Source organism: Desarmillaria tabescens, assembly GCF_030435595.1.
Source record: "Desarmillaria tabescens strain CCBAS 213 chromosome Unknown EV420scaffold_20, whole genome shotgun sequence".
Taxonomy (NCBI): Eukaryota; Fungi; Basidiomycota; class Agaricomycetes; order Agaricales; family Physalacriaceae; genus Desarmillaria; species Desarmillaria tabescens.
In genome coordinates, this window is record NW_026848319.1 from 216,314 (window position 1) to 237,168 (window position 20,855).

At 49.1% G+C, this 20,855-nt stretch overlaps 8 protein-coding genes across 8 annotated transcripts; 4 read left to right on the forward strand and 4 right to left on the reverse strand.

Annotated features, from left to right (window-relative positions):
• Positions 1-728: 728 nt before the first annotated feature.
• On the forward strand, positions 729-2,301 carry EV420DRAFT_1687234 (solute carrier family 35 member SLC35F1/F2/F6; the record flags this gene model as incomplete). The annotated part of the gene is made up of 3 exons (XM_060479294.1): positions 729-1,429; positions 1,477-2,154; positions 2,210-2,301. The coding sequence occupies exons 1-3, from the start codon at positions 1,039-1,041 to the stop codon at positions 2,299-2,301; spliced, it is 1,161 nt and encodes a 386-aa protein (XP_060329988.1). The 5' UTR covers positions 729-1,038.
• A 289-nt stretch (positions 2,302-2,590) lies between these two features.
• EV420DRAFT_473502 (uncharacterized protein) lies at positions 2,591-3,658 on the forward strand. Its single transcript, XM_060482276.1, has 4 exons — positions 2,591-2,640; positions 2,701-3,305; positions 3,352-3,414; positions 3,460-3,658. Exons 2-4 carry the CDS (start codon positions 2,940-2,942, stop codon positions 3,553-3,555), a joined length of 525 nt encoding a protein of 174 aa, XP_060329989.1. The 5' UTR covers positions 2,591-2,640; positions 2,701-2,939; the 3' UTR covers positions 3,556-3,658.
• Positions 3,659-4,226: 568 nt separating this feature from the next.
• EV420DRAFT_473593 (P-loop containing nucleoside triphosphate hydrolase protein) lies at positions 4,227-5,769 on the reverse strand. The gene is made up of 5 exons (XM_060482277.1): positions 5,599-5,769; positions 5,310-5,540; positions 4,609-5,254; positions 4,518-4,558; positions 4,227-4,452 (listed from the first exon to the last, which is right to left on the reverse strand). Exons 1-4 carry the CDS (start codon positions 5,671-5,673, stop codon positions 4,530-4,532), a joined length of 981 nt encoding a protein of 326 aa, XP_060329990.1. The 5' UTR covers positions 5,674-5,769; the 3' UTR covers positions 4,227-4,452; positions 4,518-4,529.
• Positions 5,770-6,819: 1,050 nt separating this feature from the next.
• EV420DRAFT_1643549 (LIM domain-containing protein) lies at positions 6,820-11,498 on the forward strand (the record flags this gene model as incomplete). The annotated part of the gene is made up of 8 exons (XM_060477531.1): positions 6,820-7,367; positions 7,424-7,511; positions 7,564-7,947; positions 8,004-8,155; positions 8,212-10,205; positions 10,260-10,388; positions 10,443-10,649; positions 10,702-11,498. The coding sequence occupies 8 exons, from the start codon at positions 6,820-6,822 to the stop codon at positions 11,496-11,498; spliced, it is 4,299 nt and encodes a 1,432-aa protein (XP_060329991.1).
• A 347-nt stretch (positions 11,499-11,845) lies between these two features.
• On the reverse strand, positions 11,846-12,224 carry EV420DRAFT_473495 (uncharacterized protein). Its single transcript, XM_060482275.1, has one exon. It carries the CDS (start codon positions 12,154-12,156, stop codon positions 11,884-11,886), a length of 273 nt encoding a protein of 90 aa, XP_060329992.1. The 5' UTR covers positions 12,157-12,224; the 3' UTR covers positions 11,846-11,883.
• Positions 12,141-16,474, reverse strand: EV420DRAFT_1546886 (uncharacterized protein). The gene is made up of 12 exons (XM_060473320.1): positions 16,275-16,474; positions 16,180-16,218; positions 16,062-16,128; positions 15,857-16,014; positions 15,672-15,805; positions 14,928-15,621; positions 14,568-14,871; positions 14,165-14,506; positions 13,761-14,112; positions 13,635-13,708; positions 13,530-13,586; positions 12,141-13,479 (listed from the first exon to the last, which is right to left on the reverse strand). Exons 1-12 carry the CDS (start codon positions 16,368-16,370, stop codon positions 12,548-12,550), a joined length of 3,249 nt encoding a protein of 1,082 aa, XP_060329993.1. The 5' UTR covers positions 16,371-16,474; the 3' UTR covers positions 12,141-12,547.
• Positions 16,475-16,542: 68 nt separating this feature from the next.
• Positions 16,543-17,853, forward strand: EV420DRAFT_1546887 (ribonuclease III domain-containing protein). The gene is made up of 4 exons (XM_060473321.1): positions 16,543-17,109; positions 17,159-17,391; positions 17,452-17,569; positions 17,619-17,853. Exons 1-4 carry the CDS (start codon positions 16,609-16,611, stop codon positions 17,829-17,831), a joined length of 1,065 nt encoding a protein of 354 aa, XP_060329994.1. The 5' UTR covers positions 16,543-16,608; the 3' UTR covers positions 17,832-17,853.
• Positions 17,854-20,837, reverse strand: EV420DRAFT_1629733 (kinase-like protein). The gene is made up of 15 exons (XM_060476099.1): positions 20,361-20,837; positions 20,204-20,305; positions 19,970-20,152; positions 19,904-19,919; positions 19,832-19,841; positions 19,703-19,783; positions 19,450-19,654; positions 19,380-19,396; positions 19,254-19,323; positions 19,201-19,205; positions 19,113-19,145; positions 19,024-19,067; positions 18,894-18,972; positions 18,085-18,845; positions 17,854-18,048 (listed from the first exon to the last, which is right to left on the reverse strand). The coding sequence occupies exons 1-15, from the start codon at positions 20,555-20,557 to the stop codon at positions 17,962-17,964; spliced, it is 1,890 nt and encodes a 629-aa protein (XP_060329995.1). The 5' UTR covers positions 20,558-20,837; the 3' UTR covers positions 17,854-17,961.
• Positions 20,838-20,855: the final 18 nt, after the last annotated feature.

The following is a 20,855-nucleotide window of genomic DNA, read 5'->3' on the forward strand; positions in this document are numbered from 1 at the left end:
CAATGGCCATATTTGACATCAAATAGTATATCTGCCTTTACAAGCCAACAATTTACTTCAGCAGTAGCCAGGAATTATAACTGTCGCGCTGAGAAGTGCTACTACACGAAATTTACGGTATCTTGCGATCCTTGCTACACTATTTAAACTTACATTTCATGCTGCGATAAATTGATCTTCAAAATCGTCAAGTACTTGCATTGCCAGAGTTCACAATGAACTTACACCGACATGATCCGTGGACAAAGGATGAACACAACGTACATACATCGCGATTCAGTTGCTCTCAGTACAGCTGGATGCAAGCATTGGTACCGACAAGTATCATCGCATGTTTTCCCACTGCGAAGATAGAAAGAGCACTTCTGAGCTTGCGGCGTTCGGCTTCTAGCTGAACGAGCGTCAAGCTTGAGTACTTGAGTACTGAATGGGCGCTTCGAGATTGTTCTGTTGTCGAAGTCAAGAAATTAAACTTGAACAAATCTGGCGTCATCCCCGGGCCCATGCTGTTGAATGCAACACCATTAAAAATTAATTCTCTTTTATATGGATGTACCTTCATTTGACTAGTAAGGGGAAAACATCACAGCCTAGAAGATATGTGGCTAGCGCCAGAGGAACAAGAAACCCTGAGAACCCTGAGGTGTTTCCCCAATAGCTAGCGCTGTTGATGGCGCCTGGCAGGTCCGGATCCTGAATAAAGTTGTGATAGCCTGAGGTCCATTCCCGATAAATGTATATTAGAAGATCGAAAACATGCTGATAGCCATATCAGCAACTTTCGGTACATGTGACGGAGCCAAGACTTTTGATCCTGTGCGCCCTAGTACCTACAAAGCTACAAACGCAGCACTAGAGCTTGTGAAAATACTCCCGGACCAGCACAAATCAGACTTATCAATTCAAACTCCGATACGATCGATAAAGAAAAGAGATAAATAGCCCCTGAAGGTAGCTCCCGCGCTCGAGTCCGCCCCTCGCAACCACACCCAACTTCTCTCTCTTTGTGGGAAGTGGTAAATTGCTAAAGAGAGAATTATGGCATCTCCCGTCGTTGACATGGATAAGAAAGATCCTACGTCAGACTCTTCCCAGCTTCCAGAGCTCAGCAACTTAAACGAACGTCCACCCAGACCCCCGATGTCGTATTCCTCTCCTTCTGCCTTCCTGCACTCGTTCGCTGCACGGAACAAGGCAGTCTGGACAAGACGATTTATTCTGTCTTTATTGGCAGGGCAAATCGTTTCGCTCTGTATCACCTGTACGAATGTTACCACGACGGAACTGCAGAATAATCGCAACTGGGCTTTACCCACAACTCAGACCGTTTTTCTGTATTTTTCGTTGTTCATGGTGTATACTCCGTATACAATGTACAGGTACGGCATCAAGGGCTGGGCGGAGATGGTATTTCGCGACGGCTGGAAGTGTATGTCATCTTTTCTGTGTCTAGTTTTTTACCTGAAGAAATTTTAGATTTAATTCTGGCTGCCTGTGACGTTGAAGGAAACTTCATGGTGGTTAAGGCATACCAGTACACCGATCTTCTCTCATGCATGCTCCTCGACGCCTGGGCCATCCCCGTGTGCCTCTTCTTTTCTTGGTTGTACATGCGTACCCGCTACCACTGGACCCAAATTCTTGGCGTTCTCATTTGCATTGGTGGTCTAGGCCTGCTGGTAGCCTCGGACGAGATCACCAAGAAAGATTGGGAAGCCAGTGCTCGCGGGAAGGGAGATGCATTTATGATTGCAGGGGCGACATTGTATGGGTTTACCAACGCTACTGAAGAGTTCCTTGTTCGCAAGAGGCCTTTATATGAAGTCGTAGGTCAGCTCGGTATGTTTGGATTCGTCATCTGTTCGATTCAAGCCGCTGGACTCGAGCATGCGGACATGCATACCGCGTCATGGAATGGGGCCGTCGTTGGATTGATTCTCGCATATACTGCTGCGATGTTTATCCTGTACTCACTGGCCCCCGTCCTTTATCGCATGGCCTCTTCGGCGTATTACAATCTATCGCTGCTCTCGAGCGACTTTTGGGGACTGCTTTTTGGGTTGGGCCTTTATCACTACCATCCGTATTGGTTATACTTTGTTGCGTTCGCTGTTGTTCTCCTGGGGCTGATTACATATTTCTGGCACACAGCTCGTAAGTACACTGAACTTTCACTCCGTTGGAGAGCGTTACTGATCATGCCTTACAGCGGAGGATCAGGCCGAGCTCGACCCTCAGGTACCAGCGTACGTCAAGAAAAGGCAGGGACGCGAAGAGGGGGAAGAGACAACAACGGTGTAGATTATATGATCTAACGATTTAAGGGTATTTTATTATTATGAAGGATTCACGGGTTTTAAACGCGCTTGGTTTTACTAAAAAGGGGATAACGAAAAGAAAACCTCGAATGACGAGATCCATACGCGACAGTGATTGCACATTAGTCTGTGAACTATGGCTCCCGGGTAGAGCACGGCCGATGACACGCGTCCTGTGCAGAATACGACGAGTTGTGTACGAGTAACGGCAACCTATGACACCGGCTAATTACACGCCGATTCCCGATGCCCCGACGCAAGTACGCGCCGACTGCCGATCCGTAGCCAATAGGAATCGAGGAGTTACCGTATAGTTCCAGATGTACGTCCAGATGTGAGGTCTCTACTTGGCTACCGCGGACCTCGAGCTTAATTTCTCCAGGCCTCATCGGCCGAAGTACGTGGACCTTCTGGCACCCGAAAAACTTGGAAATGTCTTCTGGAGCACAACAGAGAAAAGATGCCGCATGAGTTCGCACTAATGCAGGTGACGTCAGCATGACATGCCGAGTCGGAAGCCGGGTATCCCCTGAGTAAACATGCTCGCCGACATAATACGCATATACTCTTCCTGACGCATATAACTGCCTCTCGGTCCAGATGGCCCGTTACTAACCAAACATGTACCCTTATCCTTCCTACCACTACTTCTATCGTTGGCACCGCCGTCCGTCGCGTCTCCTCTGGTTCGTACTCGGAGCGGGTGCAGCTACTCTCTTCATGAAGCACCGGGAGGCCGCTCGCGTGAACGGAAAGTTCTACTGGGGCCATTGCCAGCGACATTCAGTAAATTATGGTCCTGTTCCGCCACAAAGCCGGATCGCCCAGTGGAGAGAAGAAACGGAGAACTGGAAGCCAACTCCACCACCGGCTGTCCCTGTGGGTAACTCAGTATACGAGGGAAACTATTCGAGTGGATGGCGCGAACAGGAGTGGGATGCAGAGAAGGAAAAGATGAAGGCTTTTGGCAAACAGGCCCAGGATGCCGTACGTTGTCTTTTTATCATCCGAATGCTGCCTGACACGGGGTTAGATGACAGACATGTCGGAAGCTACGCTGGATTCCCTGCTTGCCACGGTGACTGCTCTCAAACAGGTGCGTATAAGTCGTTCCATGCGTACAGATCCTTACCGTGTCCAGAAACTCGCTCAACATCGTGCCCAACGAGAGCAACAAGAGAAATTGCTTGAAGAAGAGATCGAGCAACACAAGAAACATCCTCCGCGTTTTGTTTAGAACGTTGCCAACCACAGCGACACCTATTTGCAATCATCTATAACTTTCCAGCAGTCTTCAGCACTCTGTATTACCACCCAATCCATTAATGTATAGTCGACAATTATTCCAGACCTCGGTCCCACATTCATGCATGACTTTTCATTTCTACGGATGCATCCTGTAACTCTGGTGATTAACTATACAGTTTCCACTCACAATATCATTATATTCTTCGCGCAGTCGAGCTTAAAGAACCTTTTCCCTTACTGTTTAGGTGGATGATCCTCTTTATTCTTGGCTTGGATAGATATGTCTTGCACTGGCTTACCAACTCCGCCTCGCATCGATATCTATCTGACGCAGACTCGGTATTATATTGCAGTCCCTGAAATGATCGGTGACGGAGGATAATCTCCGTCTCATTGGAAGAACAGACCACTAGACTGGGCATGAATGATCTACGGGCGCCAATTTTCTTCACGTAAGGGACGGGTTGCAGCGTACCTGACTTCAAACCTGCGTAGATTGCTATATATTCTCGACAATTCCCGTTGACGTGTATATTGGTTGATTCAAATAATCATCACGTATCCCTTGATCTTGACTTGGGACAGCCCTCACCTTAGTGGACAATGATTATATGATTCTACGCCAGACTAGATGTATCCACAGGGCTTACGAAATGATCAATACTTGTGATCCGTGGAATGCTTCCTGACCTAAATAGATGCTAGAATGAAGTCCTTGAGAAGGGCCATTCCCAGACGCAGCATCAGCGAGCAAATAATCTGCATTGACGGTGTTCCATGCTGAACTTGTGCATTGAAAAATCCACGTATTTACTATCCAGTATGATAATGATGATGATGAACAAGATCCAATTAGCTTCACGAGACAGAAGCAACTCACAACATACTACATGAGATCCGAATGCCCGTAAACCCTCTAATGATACAACATGTCCATTTAGAGATACATACAAAATGTTACATTTATGCATCTCCCAAAATATCCTTGATGCCTAGAAAGACATTACTGACAGCAACAGCAAGAATTACGTGGGGAACGTACGGTCTATGATATCCAGGTATGCCGTTGTGGCAGGACTATCTGGGTATTCATCAATGAAGCTTACCCCATAATCTGCGCTCTTTCCTATCCGCGGATCTAGTGGAATGGAACCCAAAAGCTCCAACCCTGTTTCCTCAGCCAGCTTCTTCGCACCACCCGTAGTTGGTTTAAAGATTTGTGACTCTCCATTACACTTCGGACACACAAATCCTGCCATGTTCTCCACGATACCCAGCATCCTAACTCCGACTTTGCGGCAAAAATCGATTTCCCTTCGGACGTCTTGCAAAGCAACCTCTTGCGGTGTTGTTACTAGCACAGCGCCGTCTATACCACTTTCTTTTAGGTACTGAACGACACTGAGGTGCTCGTCAGAAGTCCCTGGTGGCGTGTCCACGACGAGGTAATCAAGGTCTCCCCAGTCGACGTCTTTGAGAAATTGGGATATTAGTCCGTTCTTTTTCGGCCCTCGCCACATTACGGCGTCTTTGGATGATGGGAGCATGAACCCAACAGACATGACGCCCAAATTGTCTTGGACGTATACCGGAGACCAGCCGGATGAAGAAGCGTGCACTTGCTCTGAAGCTATGCCGAGAATAGTAGGGATGGAAGGACCACAGATGTCTACGTCCATGATGCCCGTCTTTCAGAGTTATCATAGGTGGGGGCTTACTTCGTTACGAAGGAGATTGACGTACCTGCGTATCATCATCCGATGCAAATGCCCATGCAAGCTGGGCAGTGAAAGTAGATTTTCCTACCCCTCCTTTGCCAGATAAAACGAGGATTTTCCGCTTGACATTCGTCATTCGCTGCTTTATCACCGGCAAAGCAGGATCTGGTCCCTTGGGTTTACTTGATGCGCATATCTCTTGATTGGCGCAGCCTGCACAGGCATCTACTTTCCCCGCGAGTTCGGAGTCGGTTCCCTGCGTAATTAGATGATTTCGACATAGGAAATTGAGGAATCTGATGATCAGCGCTTACTGGGCAATGCTCCGGAGCATTTGAGGGTATTGAGGTAGGATTGGGAACTGCTGTTGCAGTTTGGACCGCAATCATGTTCCTGCCAAGGAGTAGGACAAGAAAGAAAGTAGGATGCAGCGAAGGCAAGTTGCTGACTACATCATATTTCCGCTTTGAGATGCAAATCTTCACGTGAATGTGACTCACTTCCCTTTTTTGAATGTTTTACAATTTGATAGATTTATAATAGATTGAAAAGAAAAAACTTCCAATTTACGTACGACATGCAATGTGCCAATTCCCAAAAATGTTTTCATCAGTAGCGTCTGCATTTATCTCCCAGGAGACTCCAGAGTCAGATTGCGTGGAGAACTCAGATGCCCGTCAGGGATCGTCGAAACGCACGATAAAAAAACCCCTCGGAGCGTCAATGCTATTCAGAGCCAAATTAGCTGCCTGACATTCTAAGGGGTAGCGGCTCCAGAAAGCAAAGCCGTAGGGGCCAGAATGAGTGTGACTCTCCACCAGAATCAGCTGGGTAAATAAGCTCCTGTATTCTGTGTAATGTTGAGGTCGGCGTGATCCATGATGCCAGTTTTCAGGGCCGAACCAACGGTGGAGGCTCGAACGAGTAAACGGTGCGTAAAAGGAGGTAAAGGAATAACGGTGCTCCCGTCAGGTTGTCCGCGAGGACTGAAACGAATAACCGGCAAGGAAGTGAGGGCATCAGATATCATCGTTGTCGAGTAAGGAATCGCGTTGAATCTGTTTATCGACAGCAGTACAGCCAGCTACCTTTGCGGAAAAGCTGTATGCACCACCGCTTTTACGTGTAGCTCTAACCGCATGTCACTCTTTCAGTCTCGTGGTAGCACTAAGTAACGTACCTTTCGTCGACCTAGGCAAGTCCGAGGCTTGCATGAAATCAACGAATTGATGTCACACCATACCGGCGAGCAACGAGGCCAGACGACAAGAAAAATGTTAAGAAAATTAGAGTACGGCTTGAGATCTCAAAAGACCGTTCCGGTAGTCAAGATCTTCAACGACGGGGCATAAACAAGTGTACGATGGGCAAGGGAGCCCAGTGACGGGGAGTGACGAAGCTGTGTCACGATCTGTGACAAAGACTCCTCTCAAGTGCTTATTGCTCTCCAGCGAGCTCATCGTCGTCCACGTTCTCCTCGCGCCTCCCATCGGCGTCCACTACGCTGGCTAACCACAAGTCTTCTCTGTACCACCATGAACAGAGACCAAGAAAGCGGGAGGTCGCCGTCTCCATGGTCTAACGGCCAGTCTCGTGGACAGCCTCTGGGCCTTTCCGTCGATGCTCGCAATGGCAAAGGCCCGTCCCAGTCAACGAGCTCGAGCTCAAGCCCGTACTCTGCGCCTCCAACGAGCGCTACTCGCCTCCCTGACCGACCCCAAATCCCTACGAGATCATCCACAGTTGGCTCGAGTGAGCCTGATCGCAATACCGCACCAAAGGAGGGTAGACCGACAGCTCGTAGCGAAGATCTCAACCATTCAAGTAGCCCACGACCTGTCCCAGGGTTCTTGAGAACAAGTCGTTCTTCCACCCCTGCCGGATCAAGCTCGACCAGGCCGTATCCGCCATCGTCTTCAGGGCATTCCGACGATTCTACCCATTACACCAATGAAAAGCGTAGGAGCGTCGCGTCGTTTTCTTCAGCTCATTCGGGCTCGTCGACCTCCGAAAGAGCTCCTCCTCCTTCGTCCAGTGGTTCCTCCACCACAAATACCTCCTCGACCATGGTCACAGTTTCTGCGTGCGTACACATTCCTTAGCATTCTCGCTGCAGCACATTCCTTACATATTTTGCAGTACATGCTCGTCGTGTGGTAAAGTGATGCAGGGGCCGTTTGTCCGTGCACTGGGAACCGTTTTCCACTTGAACTGTTTCAAGTGCATGGTGTGTCTATCCGTTCTTGCCTCCGTACGACACGACTCATTTCTTGCTCTAGGACTGCGGTGATGTTGTCGCCTCCAAATTCTTCCCTATCGAGGGTCCAGAAGGGAAGCAGCAACCTCTGTGCGAGCGAGATTACTTCCGGCGGCTTAATCTCATATGCGCACAATGCGGGATGGCATTGAGGGGCAGCTACATCACCGCTTGCAACAAGAAATACCATGTCGAGCATTTTACATGCTCGTTATGTCCTACTTTATTTGGACCGCAGGATTCATACTACGAGCATGACGGCGATGTCTACTGCCACTTCCACTACTCAACCCGCTTCGCGACCAAGTGCGCCGGATGTAACAGCGCGATCTTGAAGCAGTTTGTAGAGATCAACAGAAATATGCGCGATGAATGTTGGCATCCAGAGTGTTACATGATCAACAAGGTACGGACCGCACGTCTTTGTCATTTTCCCGACGACAGGTTGATGTCGTGATTTAGTTCTGGAACGTTAAAGTAACATCGAGACGACCAAATAGCACGGCGTCGTTGGATGGAGATGAAGCATACATAGAGGAAGAGCAGCGAGAGACACCTACATCACTCAAGGATAAACAGGTTAGAATGGAGCAGCAGGTGTATAGGATATGGACGTGCGTTTCTCCCTCTCTCTCCTTCGGCTGTGATCCTCATGAGGCCCACGAAACAGGGTTCTCTCTGCATTTGAAGAGAGTAGTGCAGCCTGTATCTCGGATATGCTTCGGCAAGTCAGCAATGGGCAGTACCTCGAGGCAATACGGATGGCTGAGAAATTCATACTGCACGTTGAAGTCCTCTTTGCAACTATTGACGACTTGGAACATCAATTTGCACGGTTAAATATGAAAGGTGTGCTTGGCGCTTACTTTACCTCCGGACCTACCGATTCAAGCCAATATATTTCACTAGGCATGTCCCATGTTCGCGAAGCTCGGATGCTTTGTCGAAAAACGGTGGAGCTTTTTACGCTTCTGTCACACACACAAGAGACTGGTACTCGACGGATGGGCATGACGCAGGAGCTACTAGCTCTTGTGACGGGTCTCGCCCATTACTTGAAGATTCTAATACGCATAGCACTGACTGGCGCATTAAAACTGGAGCGTGAGGGCAGCGTGCGGGAAGCTATGTCGTCGTTCTTAGACAAGTTGCACCTGCTGGCTGTGCAGGGAGGTAATCCAAGTGCGAGGAGGGTTATAAAGGGTCATAATGGGGAGGCGCTAGCTGTCGTTAATGGCGGAGGAAATGCGGGCACACAAGGTGTGACATATGGCTTTAGGAGTCTCGCGCCCGAGAATGCAGGCGAATCACCATTCTCTAGCTCTGGTTCCGGAGGGAGTGGTATGGGACCAGGGCCACTAAACTCGAACCATCCTCCATCGGATCTTTGCGTCAAATGTAATCAGACGGTCGAGGAGGACTGCGTAAGGCTTGGGACCTACCAGAGGTGGCATTCACAGTGTGTGCAGTGTGCCAAGTGTGGAAGAGTGGCGGCTGTCCCAGTACTGAAGGAGCGGTCAAATACTGTGGACGAGAAGCAACTAGAGTCCGGGAAGGAAGGGCAGCCGAAATTGTCGACTGCACGGAGACCGCCGGCTAATGTTGCCCTCTTCGTATATGAAGTCGACTCCAAGAAGGACACAGCGTCATTTGGGGAAGTACCAACGGTTATACTGTGTACAGATCATGCCCATGCAGGATGTCGAGGAGGATTCCAAGCGGTACAGAGACTAGAGCAGTATGCGTTCCTTTTAAATGTAGCGCTGCGGAGATTGTATCTGCTACTCAAGAGACAGGGCGTCGTTCCGCTATCTCCTGGTGAGTCTTATATGCCTTTAGTCTTATTCAAAGGCCTTAACGGCCGGCAACCAGAAACCGCTACGAATTCCAGTTCTGGCAAATCAGGGGAAATTGATCCCTATCGAAACTCTGCTGACATTATGCGGATGAAATCTGTCCACCTTGACCGGAAGCTCTCAGCAACGGCTCGTCTGCCCAAAAGATCGACCATTGTGGAAAGTCCTGCCGGTCGGAGTGTACATCCGTCCGATGTACTCAGCTCCCAAAAATCCCAGGATGTGCATGCTCATTCGCATCCACATCACCCACATACCCATACCCATACGCAGGGCCCACAGCATGGTCAAGTGAGTTCGCCGGCGCAAGGCCGATCACCACCGCAGACATATCAAGCACCATCATCACTGCCCGCCAACAACAACCGGCTGCATGTTGGGCATTCACCCACCGACGCCCAAGGGCAAATCCTGCGGCCTGCTTTTGCTAGGAATAACACTGAGGTGATGATAGTGGATGAAAGCGCTCCGAATTCTCCAGCACTGGGTGACGAGGCGGGCAATATGCAGGATCATATTCCAACACGGGATGACGGTATAACACTTGCTGATATTCCACAGTTGATGGAAGCTGCGCAAGCAAGGGAGCAACAACGGTCACTGCCGAGACAGAGTTCGATACCGTACATCGCGGAGTTGAGTGCTCTGGAGTTAGCGATTGTCAAGCATAGCGCAGTACTTGCTCTTATACGATCTCCGCTGAAGGATCAAATTGACCTGGATGAGTTATTGGAGATGGTGGAAACCAAGAAGAGTGGGTTTTGGAATAAACTGTTTAAGGGTGATAAGAAAAATGTTAAGAAGAAAGGTACGTGCAGTGTAGATCTCCGAGGCTTGGACCTAACCGTGGATCAATGCGCAGGCGTATTTGGCGTTCCTTTGGAGCTGCTCGTTCAGGGAGAGGGCTCGGACTCCTTATTGGGAGCATCAAGAGCTACTCTGAGGGTGCCGAGTTTTATTGACGATGTTATATCTGCCATGAGACAAATGGGTACATCTTGAGCACCTCTTTATGTATCAAACTAAACTAACAGTTAACGTACAGATATGTCGGTCGAGGGAATCTTCCGAAAGAATGGCAACATTCGGCGTTTAAAGGAGTTAACAGAAGCCATCGACAAGGATCCCTCTTCCGTCGATCTCACAACGGACAATCCTGTCCAGCTCGCAGCCTTGCTCAAGAAATTCTTGCGAGATCTTCCCGACCCCCTAATGACTTACAAGCTACACAAACTTTTGGTGGCTTCACAGTGTGAGTTGTTTGTCCTGGAGAACATTTGTTAGCTCATCCCGTAAACATTTAGCACTTCCGAACGAGGCAGACCGGAAGCGGCTTCTTCATATGCTTTCCGTTATCATGCCGAAGAGTCATCGGGATACAATGGAAGTCCTCTTCGTGTTCCTGAAATGGGTAGCGTCATTTGCTCATATGGACGCTGAGACGGGGAGCAAGATGGATCTAAGCAATCTGGCAACGGTGATCTGCCCAAGTATATTGTACTCTCGGGGTCGGGATGCCGTACGCGATGAGAGTTTCGGCGCCATCCGAGTGGTCACAGCTCTTTTGGAGAACCAAGACGAGTTCTTTACCGTTCCTCAGGAATTCCTACCCATCTTGCACGATCAGGAGTACTTCGCCAACTCGATGGAGCTTCCCGGCAAGGATTTCATGAAGAAGTGTGATACGTATCAAAGAGTCAAAGCGGTTAATGGACGGACACCGGCAGTCATGTACAACGTCCCTAACGGGAGTACTCCACGCTTCCCTCAGCCGACCTCCCCAACAATACAGGAGCGACCGAATCTAGGCTTGTCGATGCCACAAAATGGCGCACGGCCTCATCCTGGTGGGATGCCTATGTCCAACTCTGCGTATCCGTCAAACTTACCCTCGTTACCGCCATCCCAGGGCCAGGGCGCGATGCAGAACCCACGAAGGAACCAGGAGCAGGTAGATGACTGGCCAAGTACTCCCCGACCGATTAACGCACCACCAAGGCCGGGATCAAGACCTTCGTCATTTACGCAGGCCCGGCCGAGCGCGGATCAACCTTCATTTGTACCTACTGGATATCCGTCAGCGGTCCGGCAGCGTACATGATACGTGTTGGGTCGTCCTTGTTCGTCACATGTTCTCGCATTGATTGGATTAAACCACTCTCCTCATTTACACACCACGAAGCTGGTGTTCATTGCATTCTTTCCGTATTATTCCTCTTGTTTGATTTCCATTATCTGTAGTTTACCATTGTCGCTTCTGTTTCTAACTTTTTCACGATCGCTTACTTTTCATCTATTGATATGACAAGGACGACTTATCTCGCAGTACTTACGATACCCACAGGCATAGGAGATATCGCGTTCAAGTCCACAGGGACCTGGCGTTGTAGCATGCAGATTCTAAGACTAAAATGTACCTATTTTTCAGCGGTAAACTAAGCACCTGCAAGCGGGGCTCAACCAAGGAAGATGTCTCTTGAGTTTTGTTAATGGCGGCAATTGTCGTTGCAGAAGTGCATTAATATTAAGACGGCTGGATTTCTGGATTTTGGATATAATGAATTGAATGTACATGGATAGAGACTATACATGTGTATGAAAAAGTGTAGCGTCTCTGGTAAGGAACATATCTCCACGTCAACGACAGCCAAAATGGCTAGCGAACGCTCCAGCTGAGACGCACAAATTGGTCTAGAACACGCGGTAGACTCCTGCAAGAAAAGGTATAGAAATCGCAGGGGGACAATGTGCGAGTCCATGAAATGAGTTGAAGAAAAAATTGGTTTCCCACGAGGACTTTATAGGACTTTGTGTATGCGCCTGTTTGGTGATACCCGTGACCGGTTCTTTTTTTGGGACGAGCCGTATGGTCGACCGGGTACTTATCAGTAAGGTTCGGGAGCAGCCTAAGCAAAGTTAGTGGTGTTTCAGAGAGATGTTACAGAATCCTGACGCGAACAAATGAAGCAGTCAGTCAATGAATTGCAAGTTGGATGGGGCAAGAAAATAGATAGATCTCCACCATAAGTAGTATAGCATGTGCATAAAGTCCATAAAACATAAAGTACTGAGTAAAGAAAGCAAAGTACATAACCAGCATGATCAGTGTCCACAGAGCAAAAACCAAAATGAGACCAGTCTATCAAAACCTTATTTCTTATCCACTACATCGTCCTCCGCATCGCTAGCCATGGTTCTCCTGGAAAAGGCCGCGCTCCGTCCAAGAACGCTTGAGGGTCGCCTACTCGGACTTCCCGACAACCGCTTATACGACGGACTCGCGGACCTATTCGATGATGCTACGCTGTTCCTGTTCAAATTCGACACCATGCTCGAAACTGTACCACCTGCGGGTCTCGGCCCTCGTGCTCCCCTAGGTCCTTTTACTCCACCCGAAACCGACCTCGTTATCTTTGCTGGATCCTCTTTGGGTGGTGTTGGACTGCGGGAACCCACTTTGCTTTGGTTTGACCTAATAGAAATCGAAGAACTCGGACGCTTCACGTCTGAGGGGACAGGAGAGATGGGTGCAGCAGGAGGACTTTGGGCTGGCGCCACGATATCCCCAGCTGGGGCCTCAGGCTCCTCTGGAGGTGGATCAACGAACTTGGGCATGGGGGGTGTGGCATCATCCTCTGGTTCCGGCGGGGGCTCCTTAAACGTCGGTCGAGGGGGAAGGTCGTCGTCTTCAGGAGGCGGTTCCTTGAATGTAGGACGAGGGGGCAAATCTGGGTCCACAGCGGCCGGTGGTGGAGGCGGAGGGGGCAGCGGTGGTGCCTCTACAACTGGTTCCGGTTTCTCTTCAAGAGGTGGTGGTGGTGATGGGCTGGCCAATACAGGTGGAGGAGGAGGGGGAGGTAACGGCTCCGAAGATTTCTCAGGCGACTTCACGGACTTGAGATTTTGTTGCGCAAAAAATTGATTGACACCCCCAACAGAAATTCTGTTTCCTCTACTTTGCCTCATATCAATCGGCGCTGTACGCTTCCGAAGTGGTATTTTGCGTTCAGACTCGCGCTTCTTGCGTGCAATAGTGGAAGGCAGGATAGCATCATAGTTCTTAACCAGGTCGATGAAAAATACTAGACGAAAAGTTCAAATCAAAAGCGGGGAAACACACGAATGATCTTACATGTTGGATGCCGATCTTGAATTGATATTTCAGACTCGTATCTGGGCCGGAGGATAGCTTAACATAAATTAGTCCGGGATCCTGACAGGAAAATGAATGACCTACTGCGACTGATAGACAATGCAAGTTTCGTGATGTACACTTCGTTAGCTTCTTCGACGGTCGTAGAGTCAATAAGCCTAATAAATTTTATTCAGTCGGTTACTAAGTTATCATAACCATTTAACTCACGTCTTCAAGTGCTTGATGACAGCACCCAGAACGTATAGGTGCACCCTCGGAAGCTTCTGAAGAGCGGTACTAAGTTCGGTTATGTGCTGCTCTTCCGTATTCTCGCCTTCAGCTTTCACAGCCGAGCCGACAGTCGGGTATAGTTTCCGGAATTCCTCCCATCCCTCGTACAAAGCAATCGGAGGACTCAACTCCAGTAGCCAGAGCTTGATGGTGCTAGCAATGACTGGTGCATCATATTTGGTAAATATTTCTGCGGGTATAGGTTCTTGTGGGGGAACGGCATTCAACGTCTCTCTGAGATGGTGGACTGCCGGTAACGGCACTTCGTATATCCAAGTTTTTCTTTTCTCTGATCGCGAAATATCAGTCACAACTCAGCAGAAGATATCAATGGAACTTACCATTATCACTCGGCAACCTGGTATACGCTTCTGTGAGACCTTGGAGTAGAGCGGTCAACACAGGAGGAACGAGATCCTTTTTTTCCTCCTCAGAAGTGATGCTGCTCCAGCCGCCTTCGGCCCATTTGCGTAAATCAATACCAAACACAACGTCAGATTCATCATGCGCGACCGACTCATAAATCTGCGCGTCCGGTCGGAAAGGTCCAGTGCGATATCGCTCAATCAACGCCGTCAGGTCGGACTCGGGCTGGAATGCAGTAATGAGTGTCTTTGATCTCTTGTTTGAAGGTTCAAGAGATTTAGGAAGATTCGACACTGTCCCTTGGTATTGAAGTAATACTGGAAAACGAAAATAAAATAAGAATTAGATAGGAACGTGTCACTCTATAAACTTTCATACCAGTTTTCACAGCACGAAGTCGCTCCAACTCCCAGCGCTGAAGAGTTTTCAACGTGTCTTCCAATCTTTCCTCGAGAGCTAATCGCTGGCGATCAAGCTTCCGTACTGCTAAGCGGTACGCTTTGTCGGCCTCTTCAGCCTCATGCCGTGCCCTGACATACATCGGCTCCCCATTTGCTTGGGCGTTCAGGGCCTTGCTAACAAGATTAACAAAGTTATTTGTGCGTCTGAAAAGAGTCTCAGGCTGCAATTGAGCTGCCGGAGAGGAGAGACTATCGGGATTTTTGCCTTCGATATCAAATGCCTGCCAAAACAACAGCATGAGTGGCGATGAAATTATCCAATGAGACGCATGCATACCTTGGGACGAAATTGGTAAAATGCGTCATCGGAATGTTCGAACTGATTCCCGAATTCGCCTATTCTCCTCAAGAGGCCGTCCCGCTCTGTCAAGTCTTTAGCCGCCTCTTCGGCTCTGTCCAAGCTACCCCCGAACCCATGGACGTTCTCGTTCAGCCAAGCGACAAATTCTTCTCCAGTAAAACAATCTTGATACTCTCCGAGTAAGGGAACTCTAACAGGGCGGAGGTTAAGCTCAATTGCAGCTCTGCTGAGCAATTGAGACACCGCAGCCGGCGGAAGAGAAAGTCCGGCGAGGAGCATGGGCGGCTCAGGGAAGGGGGGCATGGGTGATGGAGGTTTTTCAAATGTGCTCGGAGGAAGCATAGGTGACATAGGAGGAGGCGAAGCGGCGAGCGGGGGAGGAGACATAGACCTGTCAACTTCCTTGCCCTTTCCTTTGTCGAGCTTGGGTATTTCTGGTCTCTGCTCAGGCTCAGCGACAATTTCAGGTTTGCTCAGTGGAGAAGCAACCCCTGATGCAGCAGATAGAGTGCTAGCACTCTTCTTCTGAATCTCTTTCAACCTTTGAGCAATACGTTCGGAAACGCTGGCTGTGCGCTGAGGTGGCGAGCGATGAGTATCCGTGGGCCGTATTCTAGGTGACGTGGTATAATTATCCGTGATTCCGTTAGAATTCGGTGCAAATTTCGCACTGTATACAACTTTAGACAGCACGAAGAGCGACGACCGTGAAGAACTCACTCATCCTCAGCCTCGTCAGCTTTCCTAGTCTTCGACAGGTACTGGTGCTTCAGTTTAGCAACTTCTCCATGAGATTGTTCGTATGCCTTCATCCAGTTATCGATAACATTATGCCTGCTCTGCCTGAGCCTTTCCTAAAAAACCAGATATAGGGAGACAGAAACTATGACCAAGTAATGCAATACCTTGAAGCTTTGAGCCCAATCGTCAAAGGGGTCCACAACCAGGGTTTCAAGTTCCTTTGCAATTGACTTGTGGGCTTGCCCTTGCGCAGCAGACTCGCTCTGCATGCCACGGAACGTCATAAGAAGGGATGCCCCATCGTCAGCGTCAAAGCCTGTGCCTAAAGTCCCCTGTTGGATACGGAATGAATGACAGTATTGCACGTACCTTGTGCGCCTGTGAGCATGGGATTCATGAGAGCAATGGCCAGCTGGCTCTCTGCAATGATTCTGGACTGTTACGACAAGTGAGCTCCTCAACCAGTCACCAAGGGCACTATACAAACCCTAATGAACGCGATAATTTCTTCATTTTCTGCGACACCCTAGAAGCAGATAGTGAGAACGTTGGCGCTGCATAAGCGGCGTAAGAAGGACCGACCTGGTCCAGCTTTTGGAAGAGGACTTCAAGACCTTTGCGATAGTCCTGGGACCAGAACGAATTGTTAAAGCTCAATGGCAGCGAAAGTACTGCCATTTCGTGGAAGGTCCTATATCAATATCCCTGTCAGTGGCAGTCGAGTTGCCAAATATTGTGATGGATGTAGTAGTAGGCGTGCAAGGCTTGGTATGCGGCGTGTAGGCAGGAAGGCGGACCGTGGGAACGTTTCCTAAACGGGTGAACTCGGATATCTCCGGCCAAAAAACTTGTTCATCGACCTTCGCGACGAGCTCAACGCGTGGGACGACGACGAGAGCATCGCCGACGACGTGCAATGGGTCATGCTTCAAAACGACTGGTGACAAATGCCTCAAGGCTAGCCTCCGTCTCCACCTCCCACCTCCCAAAATTCCCGCCAAAGGAGGCCCTCTTCCTCCGTGACCAGGAAATTCCCCAGCCTGAATTTGAACCCGAAGTTTGGGCTTCCCTACAGCCACCACCGCCCTCAGCGCTCTCAGCTTTTGCGAGCAGAATAGGTCTCTCTTCTGTACTATCGACGACAGAGTTGATACAGCAAGCATGCACCCATTCCTCCTTTGTCGCCTTCCACCAACACTATTATCCTTCCGAACCGGCACCCATATCCAATGCCCAGCTTGCAACAATAGGAAACTCATTAATGGGTCTATTTGCAACAGAACACATAAATGCAACTTATCCGTATCTTCCTACGCGTGTTTTGAAGGCTGCCATAACTGCTCATGTCGGTAATATGACTTGTGCTAGCGTCGCCAATGAAATGGGTGCTGCACCTCTTCTGCGATGGCGCAGAACGGTACGCTGTCTGCTTTTCCCACAACTTTCACCACTCAAACTCTCATTAGCCAAACACACCTAACCGACCCGGCGTCCTACACCCCGACGCTCTATCATCGATACCGAGAGCGATAACTGCCTTGATATATCAAAAACGATCACTTCTATCCGCCCGGAAATTCGTTCAATCATATTTTCTCACTCGCGAAATAGATCTCCGTGGCATGATTAAATTCCGGGATCCAAAGGCAGCTTTGCTGGAAATGGTAGCAAAATTTGGAGCGGAACGACCAAAATCAAGGCTAGCAATAATCATCTCCATGCTTTTGTGCCTTCAAGCTCAATGACCCTATTTATGCAGACTACTTCGTGAAACCGGTCGTTTTTCTAGAGCCCCCGTTTTCGTCGTAGGCGTATTTTCTGGAGAAGATCAGCTGGGAGAAGGATTTGGTAGCTCCCTCAAGATGGCCGAGTACCGAGTACGTATCCTCTTCCTGCAAAATTGATACCACCTGACCCTTTTGGCAGGCTGCTGAAGATGCTCTACTTCGAGTATACCTTACACGGACTCCGTCACATCTAGTGCAGCTACCGACATCCACATTTTCTCAGAGTCTGGGAGACGTGTTCCAGGCGGCACCAGAGGGTGAGTATATACCGCCAGATCTGGTTGAGTCTGAGATCATGTACGCGAGTTCGGGGAAGAGCGGAGCTGCGCCAGGCATAACACAGCAAAGTTGAATATATCTTATCTTTTTCGGATTTCGTCAGGGAATTGAGGTCAAGCATCCTGGAACTTCACGCAAGTAATTGCAAGGTATTCGTATCCAATCGTTCACATTACTTGAGTCGTCACCAAATCAAACGTCCATCAGTCTATGATAAACCTACCCTCCTTCTTTTGCTTCTCTCCACCTCCATCCTCGCACTCCTCTTCGATCCCAAACTCCTTCGGCATCTCCGAAGGTGGCGCGTCGGTTGTTGGCTTCTCTACTATGTACTTTCCCATTGGCGCATGTTCCCCTGCAGCCGCCAAACTCTCGTGTATCGACACAGTAGATAGCGTGCGCAACAGTCTCCGTGTCATTTCCCCGCCTACTGTCGAACCCGTCCGTGAACGCGCCGGAACCACATAGCCTTGTGTAGGGAAGACGATACTGCCTTGCGGCAGGGGTCCCGGTTCAGAAGTAATCATACCATCAGTATACGAAGAAGTAAGATTCTGTGTAGATGGAAGAGGTGAATTATATGTTGAGCCCTGGCGAGATGGCTGTGATAGGATAGTCGACCGCCGAGCGTATGATATCAATGGATCAGACGGCGTTGCAGGCCTGTGGTTTGGAGGTGGAGGTACAAGAGCATCGTCGTGCTCTTCTTTCGCTCCTTCGCTGATTGTTCCTTCTCCAGGTGATTCGATTATAACGTCTGGTTCGTTGCCTTCCCTCGTCAATGAATGCTGCTTGGCCCTAGGTCCCGATCCGCTACTGATGCTCACTCTCCGTATGGGCGCGCCGGAAAGGTCACTGACACCACGAACTTCGTGGCGATATTCCTCGATTTCCTTCCAGATAGCTGCTCTATATTCTTCCATAGTTTCCAGCTCCTCTATCTGCCGCCACTTTTCGAACGTTTTCGCGCATTCTGGTTCATCGGCAACGTCATGGTACGAGGATAACCACGGATGTTCGAGCGCCTCTACAACCGAAATCCGGTCGTCAGGATCAAATGATAGCATTTTCGTAAGCAGATCGAGAGCTAAGCTGAGGTAAATAATCTTCTGTGAGCATAAAGGGGTGTGATCACCTTGTGGATCTGCAGAAGGTAGGATTTTCGTAAATGCTACCGTCTTTTTCACGGGCAAAGATCGAACGTATGCTTGAGCCTGAACATAGAAGTCAGAGAGCACAAATATGAATACCAGTTCTTGCTTCACCTTATCGCTTCCTATCTTCTTGATGACGGACTCGCTGGGTGACCCTGCCACAAGTCAGCCAAAGAGGACGATGGATGGTCCGACCATACCAAGAACATCCAGAATCTTGTTTAGTTGATCAACTGACAAGGTGTTACGTTAGGTTGAAAGTTGGTCATCTTGCGGAATCCTGCTAACCGTAGCTAAGTAAGAGTCAGGATACCATATTATCCAAAAAATCAGATGCTTACTCTTTGCCCTTAAATAAGGGTTTTCCCAATAAAAGTTCTGCTAAGATGCACCCTATTGACCAAACATCAACTAAAAGGAGCCCGATTGAGATACCAAATCTTCAGAAGATATCTTAACCAACGCACTTGCGGTATTATATCGCCTACAAGCATACGGTTAGTGCATAGAATGGTACTTCGATGCGAATACACAAACTTGAATGCTAGCATGATCTCGGGGGCCCTGTACCATCTAGTTGCTACATATTCAGTCAAATGAGTCGGATTTTCGTCAGGTCTTGACTCAAAGCCTCTGCTTAAACCAAAATCACATATTTTCAGTTCACAGTCAGCGTTCACGAGTAAGTTTCCAGGCTTCAGGTCGCGGTGAATAACCGATGCAGAATGTATGAATTTCATTCCTGAGGTTGCATATTAACGTTAATCAGGAGTGAAAGACGATGGCATGCCTCGTAGAATTTGATAGAGAAAATATTGGACATGTTCATTGGTAAGAGACTGTCCTGATTTTATGATTTGGTGTAGGTCGGCTGTGAAGCAATGAATGATCGCCAGAATGATATGTCATAGAGTCATACCTTCCATAGGCTGCGAAGATTAAACACATGAATATGAATACTATTGTTTCCCTCGAGTCGGGACTGTCATACCTCCATGAATAAGTAGCTATCGCGAAAGTCAAACGAGGACAAATTCACAGTATGACAGAGACGTACATCTCATTAAAATCGGGTGATATTGCGTCTACATCGATGAGACCGGTGATATTCTCGTGCCCAGCGAAATGCCGGAGGAGAGTGATTTCTCGGAGGGCCCGTTTCGCTAGTTGTATCTTCTCAAAAACTCGAGTGACCAACTTGATAGCTACCGTTTCTCCAGAGATATCATCCGCCGCCGAACTGGTGCAGTTATAAGTTACAGTATCGAGGATGAGGAACGCAACGACAGACATGACGACACCATAGGCACCAGAGCCCATCTCCCTCACGAGTTTCCAGCGTTTTTCGACATGGAAGACCTTGCCGAACGATGAGAGCAACGAGTGATAGCCGCTAGATACAACGCGTCGGCTCCGATAACGGATACAATAATTTGGGTGCGACTCACCGTCTGCGCAGACTATCCTCAGAGAATGGATTAGAAGGGCGACGAACCCGCGATCTGCCTCTATCGACATGCCACGAGCCCGGCGACGGCAATGGTGAGGAGGAGTCGTTGCCGCCTTTCGATGAATCCGCTCGTATAGCCCGACGGCTTACAGCGCTACCCGACGGTGACCTTCGTTCAGCTTTGTGGTCCGTCATCCTCAACAGCGCACTTCCCGTCTCCTGAATGAGTTTGACAAAGACGGACGACACGATCTACAAGAGCGTGGCCGCCGCAAGGAGTCACTGGACCACGTCCTTGTCGTGGTGGCACGCCCTTGCTCACTGTGGTGCGTAAAAGGATGCCTAGAGAGTTGTCTGTACTGCCGTACCGTGTGTAAAGGGAATGCGTGGAGCAGGGAGCAAGAAAACCAAGGTTGAAGTAGAAAAAAGTGAGAGTCAGAGGGAAACGGTCTTGCTGTACAGATTCTAATTTAGGTGCCGGCTGATTGGCGCG